The sequence below is a fragment of the Phaenicophaeus curvirostris genome, chromosome 1 (genome assembly GCF_032191515.1).
Source record: "Phaenicophaeus curvirostris isolate KB17595 chromosome 1, BPBGC_Pcur_1.0, whole genome shotgun sequence".
Taxonomy (NCBI): domain Eukaryota; kingdom Metazoa; phylum Chordata; class Aves; order Cuculiformes; family Cuculidae; genus Phaenicophaeus; species Phaenicophaeus curvirostris.
This window is the reverse complement of record NC_091392.1, coordinates 114,522,967-114,547,577: the sequence shown is the minus strand read 5'-3', so window position 1 is coordinate 114,547,577 and position 24,611 is coordinate 114,522,967. Positions and strand designations below refer to the sequence as shown.

The window sequence follows — 24,611 nt, the reverse complement described above, 5'->3', positions numbered from 1 at the left end:
TTACAGGCCATAAAATTCTAAGTGATCTCTGTATCTGCTTTATACGTGCTGGATGTTTTAGTAGAAACTGCAGTTGTGATCGAAAGACGGGTAGCAAGGGAGGCTGCTGGAAGGCAGAGAATACTAATTATGTGCATATCATAAACCACTATTTGAACAAATACTGTCTTGCACTGTCAAATCATGTCTATGAAAACTACCTTTAAAATAATCTTACAAATCTACCTAATTAACAGATTTTCTCAGAGTCTTTATGATTCACTGGTAGATAGCCCGTAAGAAAAAAAAAGCAGGATCATGCTGTAATATAGATGAACATTGACTGGAAAATATGACAGCATCCTCCAGCATAATTTACTGGTAATTCAGAAAATAAATCTGAACTTCAAGGGCAATAATTCAACCACCATTTAGCAGTGCTCACTTACAGTTAAACCAAATATAATGAAATGTAATCAACAAATTATTTTATTTCAAGAATTAAAGTTGAAGTTCTCAAATTCATCACATTCCACCTCACATTCTTGAAGTCATGGTGGCTGGGCCCTGAATTTAGTTTTTTATTGTTACTGTCTCCTACCATGCTTTGCTCCAGTCCCCAGTACTTTCTGCACCTTAGAAAAAGCAAATTTCAACCTACTGACAATAGACTGGCTTCCCATGGTTAACTTTACAAACTTCTAAGTAGTGCGGTTTCCAGACATCCACAAGTTGAAAAACTTTGATTTTAAACACATTAGTCTTACTGACAAGCCTCTCTCAGTCCTTTTGCCTTTCTTTAGGTGACAAAAAAAGATGATGAGGAAAATGGTAGAAGGTTGAATAAAGCCAAAACTTTTCTTCTCTCCTCCCTTTATTTTTTTGCCCCCTTTTTAAAAGAATAAAGTAATAGATATGTAAAAGATCAATGGGTCTCAGAAATTAAGGTGGAAATAGGTTCTCTCAGAGTCATTCTCCCCTGTACTTTACCATTAATCTCCCTTTATGTTTAACTACTCTCCTTTGAAAGTGTTTGCCTTCTTTTCTTCTGCATTGTCTTAAATTTCTGTTTTGTTGTGGTGCCTATTGTGCAACCTATTCTTTCCCTAATAGTGTTTTCTGGTTTTGAAAAACAAATTATGCTAGTGTTTTTATTCATTTCATGTTGCTCCTTTACTTCTTTGGAATACACTTAGATTTCTTTATTCCATCTCTCTTATTCTTCTTCCTTTATCTATATGGGTTATATTCAAGTCTTTGCTTTCCCAATGTAACTAGATTATGTTTATATTGATCCTTTGATTCCTAACAAAAATAAACTTAAAAAATGGGGAAGCAAAAGTATCTGCTGGCTATTTCATTACCGCTCGTTTCTGCAGTTTGTTGTAAAATAAACCTAGAACCCCTGGGTTAATGTCTTGTTCCTTCCTTTTCCTCAAAGCAATAATAAATCTGAGAACATGACTTTAGGTGTACTGTAAATATTGTGTGACACTCAAATACCGCCATAACACGGTCCCTACAAAAGGTAGCAATCAGACAGCTCGTGCTGATGTTGAATGGTAGCCAAATACCATGAGATAAATTTTACAACATATCTGAAAGGGTTTTATTTACTACCATTGCATTATTTCATTCTTTCACTAACTTTCGTGCCTACTGCATTTATAGACAAAGCAGCAAAAATTGAAAATTCTGGTTAACTCTTCATGAAACAAACCCCCACCAACACAAAACCAGTGTGCATCCACAGCTCCCACAGAGATGAATCCAGGGGATGCACACAGCCACACAAGCTCTGCAGAGCTGCCTCCAGCTACCTGCAGCATTTTGCTTGCAACATAGACAGTTGAAAGCTTGAAGTGCTACGATAGAGAATACCTGGACATTTTCTCTCCCTTCAGTCACCTTCCCATTAACTCGCCACAGTAGTTTTTATCACTTGCCTTCCCTGCCCTAATGCTACCTTTCTGTTGTTCTCAGCTTAAAGAACATACTTGACACCCATTTCACATCACACTTTTGTACAAGTGATCTTAATCCTAATCTCTGTTTTTCTAGGAAATGCTTCAAAGCCACAAGGCTGCATGCTTCTTTTGCATTGTCTGCCTGTCCAAATGAATCTTGAACCCTTAGCATTAAACAAGGTAATTTTAAGAGGTGGGGTGCACAGTGTCTCTTCCTTTTTTTTTTTTTAATTTTCTATTCTGAAATCAAGTAAAAGAAGTGGTAACCCTGCGGTGGTATGGGAACATCTCTTTGAACCCCTGTGGACAGGCAAGATTAGGATCCCACATCTCTCAAATCTCAGCCGAATGCTCTCTTCGAGGATGGAATGCTCAGTCATTATTTGCTCAGGGATGTGGTGGAGTCACCATCCCTGGAGCTGTTAAAAAAATATGTAGATACCGTACTTTGGGACATGGTTTAGTAGGCACAGTGGTGTTGGGTTGATGTTAGACTTGATCTCCGAGGTCTTTTCCCATCTTAATGATTCTATCTTGCCATACATCAGAGCTTTTCTACTCATCTTGCCTGCCTGCAAGTCTGTAAATATAAACATTACCATTACATCACCTTCTGAGCTACAGCATGCACTGTGACTTCTGAAAGGATCAACTCCTTACCGCAGTAAATCTATTGCAATGGATTTAACTGAAGAGAAAAACACAGCAACAGCTCTGAGGTATCAAAGTGACAAAGTAAGAGTAGATGTTTTCAAGATTATCAGCACTTTATTTTTGCCTATATACTTCACATGCACATTTTATTTCTTTTTCCATGTACTGAAGCCACCACGAGAGGCTGACTGGCATGTTGGTGAGTACAGGAGGAATGTGAAATGGGAAAAGGAAAAGGCAGAGAAAGAAGGAAAGGGAAAAAGATGGTAAAAGGCAAAGAAAGCAAAAAGAAAGGACGAGATGTGAAAAGAAAGAAAAGTAGTGAAAAATTTGAGAAGTGTTTACAGACATTAAAAATAGTGAAAAGTACTGAAAAGAAAAAACACAGAACAAAAAAGTGAAAGAAGATACAGAAGTTGAAATGAGAAAATGAGACATGCAAGGAGGGAATAAAAAAGAAGATGCAAACGTTTGTAAAGAGAAATTAAAACAAAGAAGAAACATGAAAAGAGAAGCGATAAGGAATGAAAGAACTGCCACAGGAAAATTGAACAAAGAAAGAAATAAAAAATAGAACTGAAAAGAAAGAGAAACAAAAATTTAAAGCAAAGCAAGAAAGGAGTGAGGAGAAGTCAAAGCACTGACGTGCAGGGAAAGGAATTTAAAGAAGGGAGGAAACGGAAGAGACCTGAAAGGCAGTGATAAGAAATTAAAGCAGTGCATATCTTGGACTAGTATAGAAAAAAGTGAGGAAAGTAGCAAAATGGCTGGGAGAAGTGGGGAAGGGAAAATCAGGAAAGAAAAAAGGATGAGAAGTCAAGATGTGAAAACTGACAACAAGGAAACGCTGTAAGAAGCAGGGAGGGAAAGGGCAAGCAGAAGGAGGAAGAAAAGGGAGATGGAGAAAGATTAAAAGGAAGGGGGAAGGGGAGCAGGGGAAGAGAGAAAAAAAATAAAATAAAAAGGGAGCTCGGAGCGGGAGGGAGTAGAGATAAGAGTTGAAAAGCAGTGGCAAGAAGCCAAAGCGAAGGCAAAGAGAGCAAGGCAAGAGAAAAGAAGGGTAGGAAAAGGAAGAGAGGAAGGGAAGACCTGAAAACCAGCAAAGCAGTGAAAAGCAGCAAAAAGCATTCAAGATGGTGTAAACCACACTAAGAAGGAATAGCAGCCAAAGCAGGGGGAAACAGAGAAAAGAAGTGAGGAGGGGTGGAGGAACCCCACAAGGCATGAAAAGCAAGAACAAGCAGAGAAAACAAGACAAGAAAAGCAGTGTAAAAAAAAGTTAAAGCAGCGAAAAGCAGGAAAGGGAAAGGCAGAGAAGGGGGTGAGTGGAAGGAAGCAAAACAAAAAAAAAAACCCACACACACTTAAAAAGAAGCAAAAAAGAGTGCACAAAGTAAAAGCAGGCAAAAGCAGCCAAAGGCAGCCAAAAGCAGAGAGAAGCAGTGAAAAACAGGGAAAGGGCAAGCAGGTAAAGGAAGCAAGGAAGGGGGATGAGGTGGGGGGAAGATCTGAAAAGCAGCAGAAAGGTCAAAGAAGTGAAGAGAATGCAGAAGCAGTGAGGAAAAAAAAGGGGGGGAAGGAGGCGGGGAGGAGGGGACAGCCTGAAAAGCAGTGGGAAGTAGTCAAAACAGTAACAACTAATTAAAAGAAAGGAAAAGACAATCCAGACAAGCAGTTTGACAAAAAGTCAAAAAGCAGTGAAGAGGCTGAAAATCAGGAGAGGAAAAAAAAAAAAGAGGATGGAAGAGAGTGGGAAGGAGGGGGGGAGTAGGCAACACCCTCACCCCCACATACACCACACCCAAAAGAAAATCAAATTAATATGCGGTGGAAAGCAGGGAAAAGAAGGATAAAGGCGGGGAGGAGGTGGGGGGTGAAGAGGGCGGGGAGGGGAGGACACCAGAAAAGCAGTGAAATGAAATCAAATCAGTGATAAACAGGGAAAAGAAAGGAAAGGGAGAGAGTTGAAAAGCAATGAATATAGAGCAAAGCAGTTACTGGCAGGGAATAAAAGTCAATGCAGCGAACAGTGGGGAACAAGAAAGCAATGGACAGGGAGCAGTGGAGTGGGAAGCAGAAAAAGACCTGAAAAGCAGCCACAAGCAGGCAAAGCACTGGAAAGCAGGAAAACGAAGTCAAAGCATCAACAGGCAGGGAAAGAAGGGATAAGGAGAAAGACCTGAAAAGTAGATAAGTCAAAGCAGCATAACGCTGGAAGAAGGGGAAAACGTAAACAGAGAAAAGAAGTAAAAACATGACAAAGCATTGAAAAGAAGTCAAACCAGTGAAAAGCACGGAAAGGAAGGAGCAGAAAGGGGATAAAAGACCAGAAGAGCAGGGAAGGGCAGTCAAAGCAATGAGTAGCAGGCAAAGAAGTTAAAAGATCTGAAAGGCAGTGAAAAGTAGTCAAAGCAGTAAAAAATAGTCAGACAACTGAAGAGAAGGACAAGGGGGGGGGGAGGGAGAGAGGGTAGCTGGAGAAGAGACCTGAAAAGCAGGAAAAATAAGAGAGTGGGGAGAGCGACAACCTGTGAAGTGGTGAAAATAAGTCGTGGCAGTGACAAGCATTAAAAAGAGAGGAGGAACAGAAGAAAAAGCAAGAAAAGCAGGGAAATAAGCAATAACCAGGGAGAAGATGAGGGAAGACCTGAAAATCAGTGAAAATTAGGTGAAAGCAGTGGCAAGCAGTGAGGAAGGAAAGGAAAATTATGTGAAAGAGAAAAAGGGGAAAGCAAGGAAGACACCTGAAAAGCAGAGAAAAGTCTGCAAGTACTGAAAAGCAGAGAGGGGTTAGGAATAAAAGCATGAAAAGGAAGGAAAGGATGAGGATAGAAAAGCAAGGAAAAGACTAGGAAGGAAGAAGAGGGAAAAGTCAAGGTAACAAAAAGCACGGAAAATGAGGGAAAGTATCTGGAAAGCAGAGCAAAGGAGGTCAAAGTAGTGGGGGGAAAAAAAGCAAGGAAAAAAGTTTCAGAACAGTGAAAAGAAATGTAAAGGGGAAGATGAAAATGCCTGAAAATCAGGAAAAAGACAAGGAAGGAAAGGCAGTGGAACGGTAAGAAGTGGGGGAAAAGATGAGAAGAGAGAAGCAGGTAAAAGACAAAGCAGTGCCAAGCAAGGATGAGATCTGAAAAGCAAGGAAAAGGCCAGAGAAGACCACAAAAGCAGTGGGATAAAAAGTCAATAGTGGGAAAAGATGGGAGAGGATGTCAAAGCAGGAATAAGTAGTAAAAACAAGAGAAGGTGGGAGAAAAAACGAGAGACAAGAAAAGCAGTGAAAAGAAGTCAGAGCAGTGAAAAGCAATGAAAATCATTAGGGTGGAGGTTGTGTGCAGAAGCAGATGCGGAAAAAGAACTCCAAGCAGTCAAAAGCAGGGAACAGAAGTAGAGGGGAAATGACCAAAAAAACACGGAAAAGATGGGAAAACAGTGGGAAAGGAGTCAAAACAGGGAAATGCAGGGAGAGGCTGGGAAAATAAGCAAGGGGAAGAAGAAATAAATTGAAAAGCATTTGATATAAAGTGGAGAAGGAAGGAGGAAGAAACCTAAAAAGCACTAAAGCTAAGAAAGGAAGCAAATAAAACTGAAAAGCATTGAAAAAGAATGGGGAAAAAGAAGGGGAAGACAACGAAAGCATTGAAAAGAAGGGAGGAAAGACCTGAAAAGCATTAGAAAAAAAAAATAGTGAGAGGAAAGGAAAGGGGGAAAAGAAATGCAAAGCAACGGTGAAAAAGCAGGAAAGACAAGCAGGAAAAAAACAAGCAGGAAAGAGAGGAAGTGAAGTCAACATAATGAAGAGCAATTTAGAAGAGGGCTGGAGCAAGCAACATGAAAAAAACAGAAAAAAGAATGGAATACAACATCAAAGCAAAGAGGAGAAGTCAACCCAGGAAAACAGAACAGAAAATACCAAACAGAAGAGAAGGGGTAGAAACCCTAAAGATTTGGGAGGACATCAAAAGAGAAACCAGCAGAGAGACAGGGAAACACAAGGGAAAGGGGTGAAAGACCTCTTAAGTATTGAAAAGAAGGGGATGGAAGGAGCAAGGCAAATAGGGGAAACATCACAAGAACAACAGGAAGGAAAACAAAAGCAAGGAGGATGAGCATAAGCAAGACAGAAAAAGCTGTGAAAAGACTGGAAGAAGACAAGCAGGAAAAGGAAAGAAATCCAGTGAAAATAAAAAGAAAGACTGGAAAGGCAACAGAGGAAAGCAGGAAAAAGCAGTGGGAACAACAGGGAAAAGGCGCAGAAAGAGCAGGGAAACAAAAAGCAGGGGGGAAAAATGGCTGAAAGGTAGGGAAAAGGGGAGAAAAGCAAAAAGTAGGAAGTGTAGGAAAGCGGGCAGACGGGTCGGAGTGGAAAGTAGGGAAGGGAATGGGAACAAGAAGCAGTGAGAAAGGACAGGAACTTGGATTGGGGAGATAAGGCCATGCAATGTTATTGTTTCTGAACAGGGCAAATAACTACAGTTTCTACTGAAAATGAAAAGGGTATTCAAATGGTTTTAGCTGAAGTTACTATGTTTGACTTTTTTTTCAGGCAAAAAGCTCCCATCGTTCTCACAAAAGAACTATGAATATGATACTTCCAATATTCAAAGCTCTACCTCCTGAGAATTCTGCATTTGTCTTCTCAGATCACTGTGGTTATCACAGGACATAAACCTTCAGAATATCACTACATCAAAGTGACCTCTATGGATCTCAAGGCACTGCCACTGTAATGTTTCTATTTTTAGCATGTTTTGTTTACAGAGCAAATGTTCCTTCACAAACACTGAAGTATCAGTTCTGCACACAGAAGTTTGACCAGACTGATGTGAGATAGCATACATAGAGTACCATAAAGCAGGTTATTCCAGTATAAACTCATGTACAATATTTTTCTGGGAATATTAACTTAGCTGGTGTAGGAAAAAGAGTGATATAAGTTACTCATACACAAGGCAAACATTTTATACAGACAGATCAGTTCAGATGAAAATAAAAATGCACGAGTGCAGAAAAGAGCATGAATCCCACTGGTACTATATTGTGCTAGCCCTGCAGTGGGGAAGAAGACAAGACTGAGGCTTTGAAACTAAGTTCCCTCAGCTTATTCTTGGCTCCCAAGTTCTGTGAATGGAGTTTCCTTTGAGTGCAAATTATGAAAGGGTTTGTTGCACTGAAAATGCAGAATAGCTCTGAACATGCTCCGTTCAGGACTAGCCTTTCTGCCTGCTTTAGGTAATGAGAAATCATCATCATCATCACCATCCCTGCAGGCTTAAAATGATTAACTCCATCTACCAACTGTTGGCATTTTACACTAAGGAGAAGTTGTGAAATTAACCTGTATGAGCTAGAAGTTGGCAGGAAAATCTGAAGGAAGAGGCAGGCTTTGGAACACCACAGCAAGCGGTACGCGAGATCGCTTCTACTGGTGAGGAGGAACAGATCCTGAAGAAGACAGCCTGGGTGGAGAGATTTTCTGCTTGACATCTTCAATTAGTTTCTTCAGAACGAACAAGCTTTGCTTTTACTTTTTCATATATCATTTTCCAATCACTAACCAATTAATTGTCTTTCGACAGTCAACATCTGTCACATTAATCTCCTCTCCTCCTACTTCTCACAGGGAGACCTACAGGAGGTGGATTTGGTTCTTAATTTCTGGTGGCGTATCTATGCTGCTGTTCTTTTTATTACTTAAAACCATATGGAATACCCGTAAGATCTGAAGTTTCAAGAAATTCTTAAAATCTATGGGATTCATAAGCTAGTGCTAAGCAGGATTCAGCTCTGATGATCACACACAAAATTGAACTTGAGAAGTAATGTTTTACCCTTTCCATCATATTGTAGTTATGTTTTAGGGAGCAATCTGTGGATTGCCTTGAAAATTAAGACTCAGATTTCTTTATAGACACACTGCTGAATATCAGCAATAGGAAAGCCAGAGTTCTTTTCGAAGAGAAAAAAAACAACAAAAAAAGAAAGCTACCAAGCCAGATCTTCAAAATTATAAGCTACTGCCATTACCAGTGCTTTAAGCAGTGAGAACTGGCTAACAGGATAATTATTGGGAAAATGCAATGCAAACATATTAAGACAACAAGCGTCCTATAGTCAAACAGACCAACTTTCAACACCCTTTAACAAATAAACGCTTTGAATTAAACTGTTTGTATCAGTACAAATCATAAACACCAATACATCTATGGCTATTTAAAAGTTAACCAATCCTTTTAGACTCAAATTGTTTTTTTCTAGCAGGAGTAAAATTGCTCATCTATTGCTCCACAGGAAAACAATGTCTTCCCAGAAAGCTTTCATAAGACTCTAGCAGGAGTCTTATGCAACAATGAAGAGTCCAAATGGCTAATGCATTTATGAGACCACTGCATATATTATAAAAGCATTCATACTGGAGACCAACATGCTTCTAGGAGACGCTCCAACACTGCCTTATGGTACACAATTCCATGAGATTTGTCCATTAGCATGCAAAATGATGGAAGAAAAATGTCAAAACGTTTTTGTACTTTGTTAATTGGACAGCTTTAAACTAAATTTGACATGTAAGATGTTCTGCAAAATATAATGCCCTTACAGAAGAACCCACATGCCAAGACATCATGACAACTGTATTCCGGGACGCTGGAGTTCGCAGCAGTGCAAAGTAGAAATTCCTGCTGAAGCTGTTCCTATGGAGTACGTGGAGACCAAGAGCTGGATTGCACAACTTACCAGAGATGCCTCTCAAAGACGTACAGGAAAGAGAAACAGAAGAAAATTCCAGTGTACTACACAAGAAGTTTAATTGCATTTGCCTTGTTTACCTAAAGCCACATTACATTCTGTTGTCCAAAAGCCATGATCTACGTGTGGGTTTCTCAGAACTGACTACTGAAATTCAGACCAACTTGCCCCAGCCTAGGATAAATCTGCTCTTAAGGATTATTAGAACTTGATTTAGAAAGCCAAATAGCAGTTCTTTCCTACCAGTAAGCGTATTAGTAGTCTTAATTTTAAAAAAAATAGCTGATACTTTTCGCCATTTAGGCTGAAAATGTTGGGGCCATTTTCCTTACTTACTGGTTTTCTGTTTGAGGTTTAGTAGCTTTTCAGCATGACACTGCTTATCATTATTTAGCTCAGATGATTTTCACTGTTGCTCACTGAGAAAAAAATTGCTTGTTGTGAAACAGAGGATGTCCTGTCTTATGAAGGAGGACCTAAGGTGGATCCACAATAAAACATCTTTTAGAATATACAGAACCTATGCCTTTTCTAATTCACAGCAACATTTTTGTTAAAGAATGCCTTTGCTTTGGTCAGTCTCACTTCCATTCTCATCCTACTAAACACATGTGCAAGCTTTAACAGAGAATCACTCACCAATGTACCTTGCCTAGGCTTGGGGAGCAGGCGTGGGTGTCTGTTATTTCTACATCTGCTGTCTCCTTCAAGGTCTCACTAGGCTCTGCTTTCAGCCCATTTTAACCTATACATTTCAGCCCTAGTTAGGAAATAAATTAAAATCCATCCAGTTGTCTACATGCTGACAATCCATTCAAACCATTGCTGCTGCTTCTGCTAGTCTGATCTCACCAGCATATCCTCATTTGGCCTGCTGTCAGAAATCAAATCCTCCTTCTTCAATTTAGCCTTTCTAAATTGCAATAAAACCATCCCAACATTCACTTCTGCTTTCTTGCAAAATTCCAGATTTGACACAAGTCTTGCCAATTGATAAACAGACTGGATTCAAATCTACCTTGAGACAAAACACAGAGCTACATTTTAGACATTTCTCACATTAATTGCTGGAATCCAACCTCCTATAAAAAAACATTTTCAACTCAAAGTGGAACTGTTAAGCTTTAGTCAACACAGCCATGAAGTTTTCCATTCGGCTTCTCTTTCCTAGAACCAGGACTGCATAAAAAAAAATTCTTGTTCTCATTTTCAATTAAAGTCTGCACAATTCCAGTCAGCTAAGGGTATTTAATCTCCCTTTCATATGCTATTATTCACACTGGTTAGACTCCCTCCCACACAGAACATCCTTCCAATTCCCACCCTTATCCTCTTCAGAATCATCCATCCTTAATTTCCCTCCAGAATCTATGAACACTGCTTAAAGTGAATTTCATTTACTCTCTCCCATTCAGCAGAGGAGCCTGAAGTTTAGAATTTTAACTACACCTTTGTCTGGCTTAAGAAACATATCACATTCTCATATCAGTCAGGTCCTCAAGGACAGTCACAGTGCCCATTTTGTGACTGAACTCTGTGATGCTCTGCAACATCCAGCATAAAACATAAACAAACTGCAAATCCTCTCAGGTCTAGGCAGATCGTATATATTTGATAGGGCTAGTACGAAGAACTGTTCAAATAAAAACAAGGCATCTTAATCAATAAGGAAAAAAATAGCTCAACTATCATCATGAGGTGGAGAAATAAATACCACTTGCAAACTTCTCAACATAAGCTTGCTTCTGTAGAACCCTAAAATGCCAGGCATACATAGCAGAGAAGTACAATTTGGCAAGGTGACTTTCTTTGCTTGACAGATGTAAGATATTGTGCAATTCTAATATGCATCCTTCTAAGTAAAATACATCACTTGCCAAAGTCATGTTGGATCACATACAAACTATCTTCATGAAACCAACACTCAGCAAGAATTCTACTTTTAGTCAGTTACTTGTGTAATTTGGACTAGATACTTCTATACTATTCAGAAGTTCCACATAATGATCTTATTGAAATATATTTGTCCTATAAATTAACACAATATATTCACTACTGTGTCAGAATGTTAGAGTTTTAGATAACCTCCTCATTAAAAAAGGATGTTTCTAATGGATTTCAACAGGAATTCCCTTCAAAGCTACTTAAAATTTTTCAGTTATCAAGAATAAAATATAAGCACACTGATGGTTTAATGAAAACAGCGATGGTAGTGATAAACAATGAAGATAAGTCACATCTGTAGGTGAATCCAATCCGTCTGTAAACCAGTCCTGTTCAGACATCATTATACTTACAGGATGGAAGACTACATCCTGGAAGAGCAGCAGTTCTGAAAAGGACTCAGGAATCATGATGGATAATCATCTAAATTTACAATCTTTTAATGCAAATAACTGATACTGAAAGATTTTAAAATGCAATCCTTGGAGGTATAAACAAACAAGCAAAGATATAAACTGAAAGGTTCAAGAATGTACCTGCACATACTACACGCACACAGCAATACTGAAATTACTACCAGATGCTGTATGCAGTTCTTATGTCCACGCTCTTAATGTCCACACTTTAGAATGGATTTTAAAACATCTGAAGTTTCAGAAGAGCCGTAAAAGCTTTACAAGTAGAGATTTAAGGAACTCCATCTATATAGATTATTAAAGTTAACATATTTTTATGTGAATAAAGTGGAATAGTTTAAATCTAGAGTAGTTATTCATTATTCTAATAGGCAGCTAGCTATCTGATGGCCAGCAGCTGTAACTAAACAGTCCTAAAACTGCAGGAGGTCTAAGAGTATGGAAAATAAACTAGCTGCATCACTCAAGAGACACCAAAAACTCCTCACACTTGGAAGAATCTATATGAAAATCAGCTATCTTTTTAAAATGTATGTTCTACTGCACCCAAAAGATATGGACTTCATGATGCAGATATAACTAGACTGAATTCTAGGGATAATGGCATGCCAGTCAGATTATTTCATTACCATGGTCACTTCTGGCCTTAAAATCAGCTAGTCTGCGATAGGTAGAAAGCTGCAGTGCATATGAGAACATTCAAACTAACAGATGATAGATAATATGAAGAACTCAAACTGCAAGTACAGTCCATCAGAATCAAGCAGAGCTGTGTTCTTACATCAATGATTTGTATACCTTGCTGTTTCAATTAAAAACTCAAAATTATCTGTTATGCCTCCAACTTTTTACTTTCATATTTTTAAGTCTGTTTCAATGTATCTGATATTTACATATTATAGTATAATTATACCTACCATACCATGGCTTGGAGTAGGTTAATTGCATAGGAAGATTTACTATGTTTACATTTTTTCTTAAATTATTCTTTTTTTAAAAAGCACAGTAAAGAGTCTGAGGACAAATTATTCAACTGTTTATCATACATAAGACTGCATGACTATAATACAAAGGGCTTGTCTTTTCATTTAACGTTACAATATACACAGCAAGTCCGGACTAGATCTTACAATCTGAACACAGGTATTTAACCTTTTCCATGCTGTTTATGTTTACAATGCACAGAAGTCCTGTAACCAAACTGTGTAGTAAAGCACACAAAACTGGACTGTAACATAACACAGTATGCAGAAGCACTGGATTTTATGATTTCTTCTTTATGTAGATATTTTAACTGCTTTATTTTTTGGCGCTTGATAAGGTGTGGCAACCCGCGCACACGAAAATTACCCAGATTTCGTATTACCCTTATATTCCTAGACAGCAGTAAGTACTGGATTCCTTTTTATATTGCTAAATTCAGCATTCTGTTTCTAAGGTGATAGCCTTCCAAATCCTGTAAACTTCTCTGAATTACTGAGTTAAAAAAAAAGAAAAAGGAAAAAAAGAAAAAAACCCACTTTCATCCACAGGGCTGACATGTCAAAACAGAAGAAATATGGATTGCTCAATTAAAAAAAAAAAATCATGATTTACAAAGAAATGGTAGTCCCAAGAATTCACTCCCATTTACATGGTAGTCAGCTGCTGCATTGCAATTTTAAGTATAAAAAATTCCACCTTTTAGTCTGAAAAAATGACTTGGCCGCATAGAATTGACCAGTATGAACTCTGAATTTTCTGCTAAATTAAGTTTTAAAAGGGCTTACTGGCAGAGGTAGATCACTGCTTCTGTAATACATAACGGGCAAACAATGCTAATCTGGGATGGGCAATCAATGAATTACCCTTATCCTTTCCAATGTTCTCCACGGAGTTTTCACTTCCCATACAAATAAATTGCTAAATGGGCCCATAAATTTTGCAACTGCCAAGCTGACTGTGTTATATTAAGGCAGCATTACCCAAAAATTAGGCACCTGTTAAATACAGCCTGCTAACCTCAGGTCTCATGTGAGTGTTTTGCTTTACTCAGACTATTATTTTGGACCTGTTCATGCAATCAAGGTCTTGCCTTCAAGTTTACAATTATGTTAATAAGGAATACAAGAGTCAACTGCTGGTTTCATAGCTTCTGGATCTAGTGTCCCTTTTACCTTCAGAAGCCTGAACACATTTATAATGTAACAGATGTTATAGTCTCAAAGTAGATGTCAATCTATTATGTTCAGTACACAGATTGCTGTAAATGTATTGGCTATGAATTCAACAACAGTTCCAGTTTTGTTTAAGCAATAGTACAGCCATAATTTTCAACTGACATTTAAAAATGGTCTAGTTACACCTTGTGTCAAAGTGCAGAACTGCTACATTATTGGTTACAGACATCTATGTGCTATAAAAACAGCTTTGGTACAATAAATTATCAAAAAAGAAAATAAATTTTTGTAAAATTCACAGCATAATTGTGAGGCAAAAAAGCAGTCACATAAAATTCTGCATTTTTAAAAATGTTCAGGATGAACAGAAGACGTCTTTGTGCAGAAGTAATGGTGGAGAAACCACGTGCCGAGAAAAAGCAAAAGAAAAAAGTAAAAAGCAGGAAGGGACACAGTTGTAGCTATTTCCATCAAACGCAAACCACTACTCCTGTGACCTTCAACCAATAAGGAAGTCAACTTTATGACACACGCAAAGTGACCTTGCAATACCTTACAATAAGTGGGTCACAAAAGTCTATTTTAAAAGAAAGGCCTCTTGAATTACCCATTCTCTGTGTTTTCAGCATTAAGGACTGTCTGCAAAAGCATGTCCAAAAGTGATTGCATCTGAAATGGTAGGCTCTTCTAACTTAAGAGTCCAAATCCATAAGGCCAAAGGTTATCCCAAAGACCACCACTTAGACCTCCCCAGGACTGGCCAGGACCGACCCGTTGATTGCTTCTCAGTGCACCTCAGTTATGAAACCAGTCATATTTCAATACTAACTGACTGCGGTCTCCAAAATATGAGACTCGCAGAATCCCATTACAATTGCTGCTTTGATCCTCAGTAGATTCAGAAAAGGAGAGTTCTGATCACCGCCACTTAGCATGCTTAATGTGCCTTACAAACTCCATTACAACCGTCCCTTTTTACAGCTGAATAATATATTTGTGTAATCTGAAGGTCCCTCTTTCTTACAGTACTGCATTTCTGTGCCCATGTTTGTTTGGGGAACTAAAAAATATATATATATTTTACTCACTCCCCTCCCACCCAAAAATTTCAAAGGGTCTTTTTATAAATCATGTGCAATGCTTTTAAAAAGAAACTAGATTGCGACTACAACTAACATTTGAACAATAACCCCTGTTGAATGAGACCAAAAAAAAAAACCCTCCCCAAAAAAACCAAACTATGACTAGGTTGTGGCAAGTTAAAATGGGGGAAGCAAAAGGTGAACACCACTAAGCTATCCGTTAAGGTGGGTCCGGACATGGCTTTTAAAAAAAAAAAAAACAAAAACAAAACCCCAAAAACCAACAAAAAAACTTCATTGTCCCTTTGCAATCTTTTCAAGTTTAAAAAAATAGTCAGCTTTGCCCTCCTGTAGCGGTTCAGTGAGTTTATCTCCTTCTGATTCAAGCAGCTTTGCACTTTGTTTTTGGAAAAACACCACTTCTATAAAAACACACAAGAAACAAACTTAGTTTCAGTTTAGTCACGAGCTAGCCACAGGACTTTGCTGAACACAAACTCCTGTCATGGGAGACTCTTCTCTATCAATTCCTTGCCTCATTGCAAGGTGTCCTTCAGTCATGTAATGAGCAGGACCTGTATTAGCAGAAAACTGGTACGTTGGATGTCCAGCTATGCCAGTTTCTTGGCGCGGATTAGAGTAGACTGTTAAATTCATGTCCATAGCTCCATTTTGTCCAAAGTCCAAGGTATTAGCAGCCACTGGGCGGTTCTGATAGGCCTGATTGCCTTGGTTACCAGTAGAGGAGGAAGATGTAGAGGAAGAAGTAGTTGAGGAAGACAGGGATGTCATGGAGTGGTGACTGTGGCCCACCTCCATAGAATCCTGGGTGGAGGAGCTGTTTGTTGGAGAATTGTAGACTCTCGGCCTGGTCCGGCTACCCAAGGCTTGCTGTCCATGATGGTGGTGGTGGTGATGGTGGTGGTGGTGGTGGTGAGAGCTATTTCCGTGATGATGATGTAATGCATTCTGTTGTTGAGGGGTTACATGGAAGGTGGTTTCCTGAACTGGATGGTTTTCAACAGTGACCTGTGTAGGAGCTTCAGTGGCTGTCCAACCAATAGGAGGAGGAAACTGTTGTCGAACCTGTTAAGAAGCAAAATAAAAATTAAAATGCTTACTCAAATCTGTCCATTTGCAATATGTAAGATGTTTATACTAACTTTTTTAAAAGTTGACCAAACCTTGCAGTTTCAAAATTACTCTAGAAATGTAAGCATGTAGTTAAGAAGTACTTCTAATGCACTTTCCTAAATACACCTTAAGAAAAATAAGTTCATGTTCTGGATATTTTTTTCAAACATGGTTTAAGTAAGTCCAACATGTGACCTTACTGTCAAAATTACAGAAGCAGCTTTACAGAACAGTAGTAACAGCACAATATTTGTACATCTAGAACAAAAAGGCCCTGACCTCTGACTCAGGCTTCTGGATACAACAAGCATACTAAGCTTAATTCCTATGTCATAGTTCATATCTTGAACTGTATCAACAGCATTAGAGTACTACTCACATCCCTGGAAGAAGACAGTCAATTAAACATTATTAAAATAGCACGACCTAGCTACACACCGATTTGTTGTATAAACCACATTTTCTAATTGGGAGAATTTATCTTTTTATCTGTTTTATACTAAAATAAAAGTATTACTGAGTTATCTGCAGTTAATAAATGAGTTGTTGGTTCTCTCCAAGAGCCAGCATTGAAAAAACACTAATTCAGCCAGTGATTATGTGGGTGAAGTACGTGCAACACCACAAAATGGAAGCACGAAGTGCTGCAGGAGTCCACTGAAGTACAAGCTAGTTTTTTCACTGGGTTGGAAGATGCAGCACAGCTCTGTGTACTCTTATGCCCTGTGTAAAGCGAAGCACTGACAGCTCCACCTGACTTATTGCTACTGATATTATTGACGTTTCTGCACAACCTATGGAAATCTTTACAGCTACCTGCAGTGCTTCTGCCTAAGTGACCGACCCAACGCACACGGGACTATACAAGAGCTGAAGGTAAAAAGTAAACCAAGTCTGAAGGCTAGTTCCCACGTTTAAACCACTTCAATCCAGAAACTGAAGTGTAAATTTGTTTTAGGGATATAACATTCTCAGAAAATTGATATAAAACAAACAGACAAAAGCTCTGCTTAAGTATACCTGTGGGCTGTGTGTTTCACAGTCCATAGCTTGAACAGCAGCAGTGAAGTGTCCACCACTATGTCGATGCTGGTGTGTGGGGTCTGACCGCGCCCTTCCACTGTTGCTTGTTCCAGAAGATCCACCTATAAAATCATAACAAGCACAATAACCAAAGAGACACAACATTTAATGCAAGCTGCAAAACAATGACCGCATTAAGATATTTAAACTGCTTCAAGGCAAAAATACAAGACGTATCACTCATATTTTTGCTTATCTATTTTTTGTTGGAGCAGTTACCTGTTACAGTTGATTAAAATAATTGTTTTGATGACCACGACTGACATATTTGGTTTTTGTTTGTTTGTTTGTTTTTTTTAAAAAAAGGACACTTATATGGGTAAGACTCCTTTGATGTGATTAGGAAATATAATTTTGTTATCTGTGAAAGAGAAAAACTTGCCTGAGCTTGAAGATGTACTAGAGGTGGTTCCTGAAGACTGAGACTGCTCCATGGCAGGACTTGTTGACACACTGTTACTTGTGTTTGTACCTTCGTCTGCTGTTTTCTTAAAGAAACTATGCTGTAGGGCATAATAAGGTTGAATTCGTGTCTTAGGGTCATAATCAAGCATCCTTAAGATGAGGTCTTTGAACTTCAAGTAGTCAGCTACAGTATGACCCGATTCCCCAGCACGACGTCCACCTGGTCCTCCTGTTTCAACTCCTAGTATATTGTGAAGTTTACGAGTTCCGGGTGGTTTGTATTCCTGTTGGAAAGGTAGAAACTGCTTGAAATGAAGTTATATATTAAGCCTTGGATGTGCATAGTTTAAACGTGCCATAAAAGGAAGTATGTCAAATAAAAATAAGATACTATTCAATATTACAGAAGGTGTTATTTTATTATTCTGTCTTACAACATGGAACAATAAGGAAAAACCATAAAGCTACATTTTCAAGTAAGGCAAGATGTAAAACAAAGTAACATCTCACCAATATATGTATATATAATATGTATATATATGTGTGTGTATATACATACATATGTATGTATTTTTAAAGAGGTAATCTATATTCTCATCCTAATTATGTAACCTACCCTTTTTCCATCTTTGGTCTTCTTCAAGTTCCAAGCGCCATCTGGCAACTTCTCAAAGAACTTCCTTGCTTTTGGTGCTTGGTCAAGGATGTGGGTAGGTGGAATCCCCAAGACTTCCACTATTTTATTCATTTGATCCACCTGTTCCAAACAAGAAATATTCGTCAACAACATGTGACAGGGAGCTGAGCAGTGTGACAGGGTGATATTCTACAGTCTCACGGGAAGTAAATGTAAATCTCCCTGCCAAATTTTAAATTAACTTACTTTAAGAAAAATCCAATATATAGAAAACAAATTTATGAATAAGGACTAAGAGGGGGGACCCAGAAACAGAAAATTAACAGGCAATTTAGAGTTCTGATAGAAGACATCGTTGTCATTAACTTTTCTTCATTTTAGAACCAGTAAGCTTCCCTAGCTTATGTATTACAATTGAAGAGATGGAAGTCATGATAAGAATGAACAAAAAAATAAAATAATCAAGCTACTTGTACTGCAACATAGCCGCATACCTCATTTGCCCCACTGAAAAGAGGCTCTCCAGTGTGCATCTCAACTAAAATACACCCAAGGGACCACATATCAATTGCAAGATCATAAGGCATTCCCAGTAGCACCTCTGGTGATCGATAAAAACGACTCTGGATATATTGGTATATCTGAAATAAAAACACCAAAGGTAATAAATACACAGCATCCAAACAGCACTACCATGATCCCAGATTACAAAACAGAACTATGATGAAATACACTTTTGGTGTAGCAAAAGCCAAGGTATAAGTGATACTAAAAAGTACCTATACATTACATTAAAAAAATATGTAAATGTTAATCCTTAGGAAAATACTAGCATTCACAGTCTCTGACGAAAAACATAGTGCAGATTCACTCATGATGACAGTGTTTTACATTTATGGGTTGATGAGTGTAATCTCATGTAATTACAGGTAATCATACAAGAAAATTTTAGTCTGGTATCACCCTAAGAAAAACTATTCCATAAGCCACATCAGAATCACACAACTCTCCAGACAAAAACAGTAGTAAAAGTTAAAAAGCCACAATTATGATGTGATGAAACGTGATTAAGCCATCAGGTAATTCCAGGAACCAGAAAACACCACATTTGAAAAAGTAACCTCCTTCCACCCTCAACTATCCTACTCATTTCACAAAACAGGTAATTCTACCTTGATTATAAACCCAGAGATGGACTTAAACTTAAGCATATTCAAAAAGAAACACAGAAAGAAAACTTTAACAGAAAACCCATAAAATTCCAAAATCCTTAGTAGAAAACATCCAACAGAATAATACTCAACATAGAACATACTTTATATTCTAAGTAACATGCAATTTCATCCAGCACTTTCCACAAAGGCACTGGTGTTTCTTTGTCATTTTTTAAGTTAACTTTAATGAAGAATTATACCGGGGTTTCCTGTTTGTACTTCTTAACATCTCAAAACTATCTTATTGACCTAAACAAGCTAGATCTCATTTCACCTCTTGGTGTTGTCCTTCACCCCAGGCTGCAAAGTTTCTAGTTCACAGAAATGAGTATCTTTACTCATAGTAATACCACCACTAAACTCAATTCAGTCTTTCCACAGCTGCTGAAGTGTTTGTAAGAATGGGTTAGTTATAATCAGTATCTTTAAGAGCCAGCTACTGCCCTGTCTCGATTCTCAAATACCTTCTCCTCTCCAAGGCACATTAAATAGACGCCATGCTAAAGTGGAAGCATTAATACATATGTAATAAGAAAATAATAAAAATGTACATTATCTAGTAGAACTGCAGACTTCTACAATCAAGTGCTGATGCATTCTGCATTAACATAGCATAAAAACATAACCAAAGAGAAAAGAAAGATGGAAAGTTTATCTCTATGGAGAACGTTCAAGCACGGTAGCACTAAAATTCATTAATGTTTAAATTAGCTATCTGAGTATTATGACTTAAAAAATATTAAGTTTTTTATATGCATCCAAGAGTAGCATAATTGTAAGTTTTACTAATACTCACCCTCTGTCCAAGTTGACACGAACTGCCAAAGTCAACAATCTTGATAGCACTTCGTTTGGGGTTGCAGAGCAGGATATTCTCAGGTTTTAGGTCACAGTGAATGATACTAAGTTCAGGAGTCGCCAGAAAAAGCAGTGCAGTGCACATTTGCTGTGCAAATTTTCGTGTCAGGTTCAATGAGACACCTCTGAAGTTGGTGTTCCGCAAGAGGTCATACAGATTGTAGGACAGCATTTCAAACACTAAGCAGAGATGGTTTCGGAACATGAAGTGGCGCTTCAAATGCACTTTAAAAAGGGGAAGAAAAAATAATTAGCACACATCTTGTGTGGCAAGTACTAAATACTAATTACAACAAAATATTTTAAATATTTTCATCAATATTTAGGAAGCTGACCTGTGAGTAAGATAACACAGTGTTGTGCTTGTTTTTATTTATTAGATCCAGGTCTAGGCCTAGGGTATGAGGAGACACTTTAAACATCTGCAGGCTACCTCAGTAAAGCTCCATTAATCAAAAACAATTTAGAAGTTAGAAGAGACCTTTTTTCCAAACAAGATATCACTCTCCTATTTATGGGTGAAGAAAAATGTCAGTAGAAAAAAGCCAAAATGAAGCACAAACTGTGTCTAACACCTCTGTCACAACAGTTCTGATCTTCTGCTGGGGAGAGTTCATTTCTCCACTCACCTAAAACTAAAACTGTATTCAAATCCAAGCAGACCGGAAAAAAAGTATATAGTTTTCAACAGTAAAGCAGATACCGCACTTTAGACTGAATTATTTATTATGAATCTCCCTTATATTTATGGAGAAAATATTTGAATGCCAGGTTAATTTTAAAATATTAAGACATTACTGCAATTTATAAGCCCTGACTTCAACTGATTACTTCAGTTAATGAAACTGATCAATATCCCCAATGTGTTGTATTAATTTAAATCAGGCCATTATCTCAGTTAATGAAAGCAATCAATCCAGACCAAATCCAACTGCTTTATTTCATGAAAAAGGTGAAAAACTCTTCACATTGTCTGTATAGAGGCAAGCAGGTTTGCCAGTCTGTCAACCATTCAGATTTGTTGCCGCAAGTAAAAGAAAACTGAAATACGAGAAATACTTCAGCCTTCAAATAAAGAGTCACACTCCTTTTTTTGTCGTAATAAAATCTTGAGCCGATACTAGCACAGTAAGCATTCAGACTTTCAATTAAGGTCACTACTTTGTGTCCTATGGATTTTTCTTTTCCACTACCATAACTCAGTTCCTCATGTGTCCCTTAGAACTTACCTGTAACAATACCATTTGTTTCCACCCTGACGCCAGTTCCTGCAATGCATCACTGTCTAAACCTTTTGTATTTTTTCATCTTTGCCATATTTCCGATATCCTCCCACAATAAACGTACCAGCACCTTTTCGTGTCCATGTGAGCTTCCTACGCTTGATTCGAGTTCCTCCCCACATGACCTAGCCTTGCTGGACCTGCCAACTTGGCAAGGAACATCACTTACTCCGACTGATTTGTAACTACCAGCCAAACAGTACCACTTGCAACTGCCACACAGTTCAAGTAGGCTGCGTAAGAGCTGAACTTGCGACATCTTTCCTTCGGTGAAGACATGACATTTGAATATTTCTCCTCCACTCTGCCACCCATTTTCACAAAACTTAAAGACCCTAATGCATTCTTGTGCTTGTGTTAGCTCTGAAGGAGACCAGTCAGAAGGTTTGAGGGTACTAGAGGCGATCTGACAGAAGCATAGGCAGTTAAGCTTTACGTCATTAAAAATCAGGCTATGGTGTATTTAACCACATTCTCCCTGAAGTTTACAGTTTACATCACACGACGCATTGTAATACCTGCAATGCTTTCAGCCTTATTCAGCTATTCTTAGCATCACACATCTGAAAGCCTATGCAAGGATGAGCTGTCCATGTGTCCTACAGACAACTTACTTTTTACATTAGCATGCTGAAAACTTCAATTAAGTCTTGTTGCAAAAGTATGTTCATAAGCAACGGTTCCTATACTTATAGGAATTTTCCAGTGAAGTGCCTAGAGATCTCAGTTCTCCACAGTCAGATTTTGCATAGCATGCAATACAAGGTATTCATTCAAAACATTATCTCTTTGGGTTTTTTATCTTTACTGATGCTGTCACGTTCACTAAACACTAAGTTAAATAAATGGGTAAATATTCTAGTGTATCCTAACAGATTTGGAGATCAGCTTGAAATAAGCCTAAAAACACTTGGCTAAGCAAAGGCAGTACATGTTATTTCTCCAATGTCCAAAATTATCAAAACTTTTTTCTTGCTTTTTTTTCTTGTTTATATGATGTTTTGGTCCATTTCACTTTACTCGATGTTACAAACAGATCCTCCAAAACTTAACAATTCCAAAAGCTTATGTGCCAACACCTACAGTGCCTTTATTTGCTGCCTATTAATCTGAAACTGGTCATGTCTTTAAGGTTCCTGAAACATCTTTTTGACATAGCATGCTGTCAAGTTCAGGTTTTCTTTTATAAAAGCATGTTATTAAACAAACAACCTCCTGTTAAAAATACTTAAAAAATAAAGTGCATTCTAAAGATTATATTCTATAAAATAAGTTTAATTGTAACTGAAGACTCATCAGATAATTTAACACCAACGTATTAATCTCAGAATTTCAAAGGTTTCTTTCTAAAACACAGAAAGAAAAATTAGTAATCCAGCATATACATGCAAATCAGAAAAGCACAGCTGTTAGTATTCCAGCTTCTATAAGCTAAAATAAAAGATGCCTGAACTAAGCTTCATTGTCTTTAATCACTTTTTCATACTTCTCCATCTCTCTTTACAACACGTTATTGCTTTCCTGAAATCTTTTTTTCCCCATCTGTCCACTACAAAGAACAGACAGGATTTAATAAAATTTTTACACAAGCTGACTTAATTTCATTGTTATAAAGTTCAAGAAGCATTACTATTATCAATTAACAGGACAACGTTCCAGCCTACAGGAACAGTGAAAATCACAAGCTTTAAAATATTTTCTGGGTTCTAAATGGGCAAGCCTTAACATTTACACAAGTCTTATCTCAGATGTGTTATACAAAATTTTGAGCTTTTAAAACACACATGATCAAAAAATAAGGATTAAGCTAGCCATAAAACTACTGTGTGGTGCTGTTGTACATTAAGTATGCACTCTTTTACCCACAAGATTTCTGAGATAATTTAAGATATATTCAAAGTAGTGAAAGAGATGCAAACTACCACAGATCACAGATGCTATGGAAAAACTGGTCCATGCCAGCTACTTCAGCTGTCCGTATTACCAAATGGAAAAAGAAAATTCCACAGAAAATGTCAGCGTTACAAACAAATAAGTCTGTTATCCCAGATAACTTCATATTATTCTTCTGGACAGGGTGCTGTTGCAAATCAAACCAGAAAATGTAGACTGAACAACATTAAAGTTTGTATTTTCATTTCTTTAGCACCAGAAGCATTAGTTGAAGCATCCTACACTACATAGCAAGATCCACAATATTCATAAGTTGATTAAACAATAATTTGAAGTAACTATTCAAATACCTATATAGTACTTCATCTCAGTGTCATGTTTGTTCATAAGCTCAAGCAGTCGCACTTCAATCTGTGCTTGGTTTAAGAAAGCCTTCTTGTTTTTTATTATTTTGATAGCCACCCACTCCTGTTCCACTCGATCATAAGCCTTTACAACCTGGAAGAGAAAAGTCAAATACCTCAGTAAAATCTCTCAACTCAATTTTTTTAAGTACAGAAAAACTCACTTTTTAAACTTTATTTACCTGCTGTATTTAAAGGAAATACTTGAAAAACTTTTGTTCTTTCCAGTTGAATTTCTTATATTGAATTTCTTTTCTTACTTGATACTACAATAAAGCCACAACTGATAATGTGACATTTACTGCAACAGGTTGCAAAACAGTACTGAGGCTTCACTGAGCTTCACTAAAGCAAGTAATATACCCAAATGCAACTAGCAAATCATCAGAACCTGTAAAGCAACTGGCAAAATCCAAGAAAAACTAGCAAAAAAAACCAATAGAAAAGCTCCAGCCTCCTTGCAGCCGTTTCTCACTCCCTAGCTACAGTCAAAACAAATGTTAACAGGTAATTATTTGCAATAGGTAATCTCTAGCACTAGACTGTTTTAATTCTAAAAAAAGCAAACTAACAGCTAAAAATACAAACTGATGGCAGAACGCTGAGGATTTGCTTATTGCAAAATGCTTTACCAGATCGACATACTGGTGTATATTCACATGTTTTCCATAGTAACAAGAAACAGCACAAAATACAAGTGTCTTGAGCAGGCACTCAGTTCAAAAGGATTAAAAAAAAAAGTGTTGAATTTAAAA

The 24,611-nt window shown here is 37.7% G+C and overlaps 1 protein-coding gene across 1 annotated transcript in view; it reads right to left on the bottom strand.

Moving 5' to 3' along the window:
• Positions 1–11,700: 11,700 nt before the first annotated feature.
• DYRK1A (dual specificity tyrosine phosphorylation regulated kinase 1A) overlaps positions 11,701–24,611 on the bottom strand; it is an 88,571-nt gene continuing 75,660 nt past the window's right edge. The window contains exons 6-12 of the mRNA XM_069871378.1: positions 23,803–23,950; positions 20,215–20,501; positions 18,699–18,845; positions 18,184–18,324; positions 17,545–17,851; positions 17,100–17,224; positions 11,701–16,031 (exon numbers count right to left, since the gene is read on the bottom strand). Coding sequence (XP_069727479.1) covers positions 15,408–16,031; positions 17,100–17,224; positions 17,545–17,851; positions 18,184–18,324; positions 18,699–18,845; positions 20,215–20,501; positions 23,803–23,950 — 1,779 coding nt within the window. The 3' untranslated portion in view covers positions 11,701–15,407. The remainder of the gene's footprint in view (positions 16,032–17,099; positions 17,225–17,544; positions 17,852–18,183; positions 18,325–18,698; positions 18,846–20,214; positions 20,502–23,802; positions 23,951–24,611) is intronic.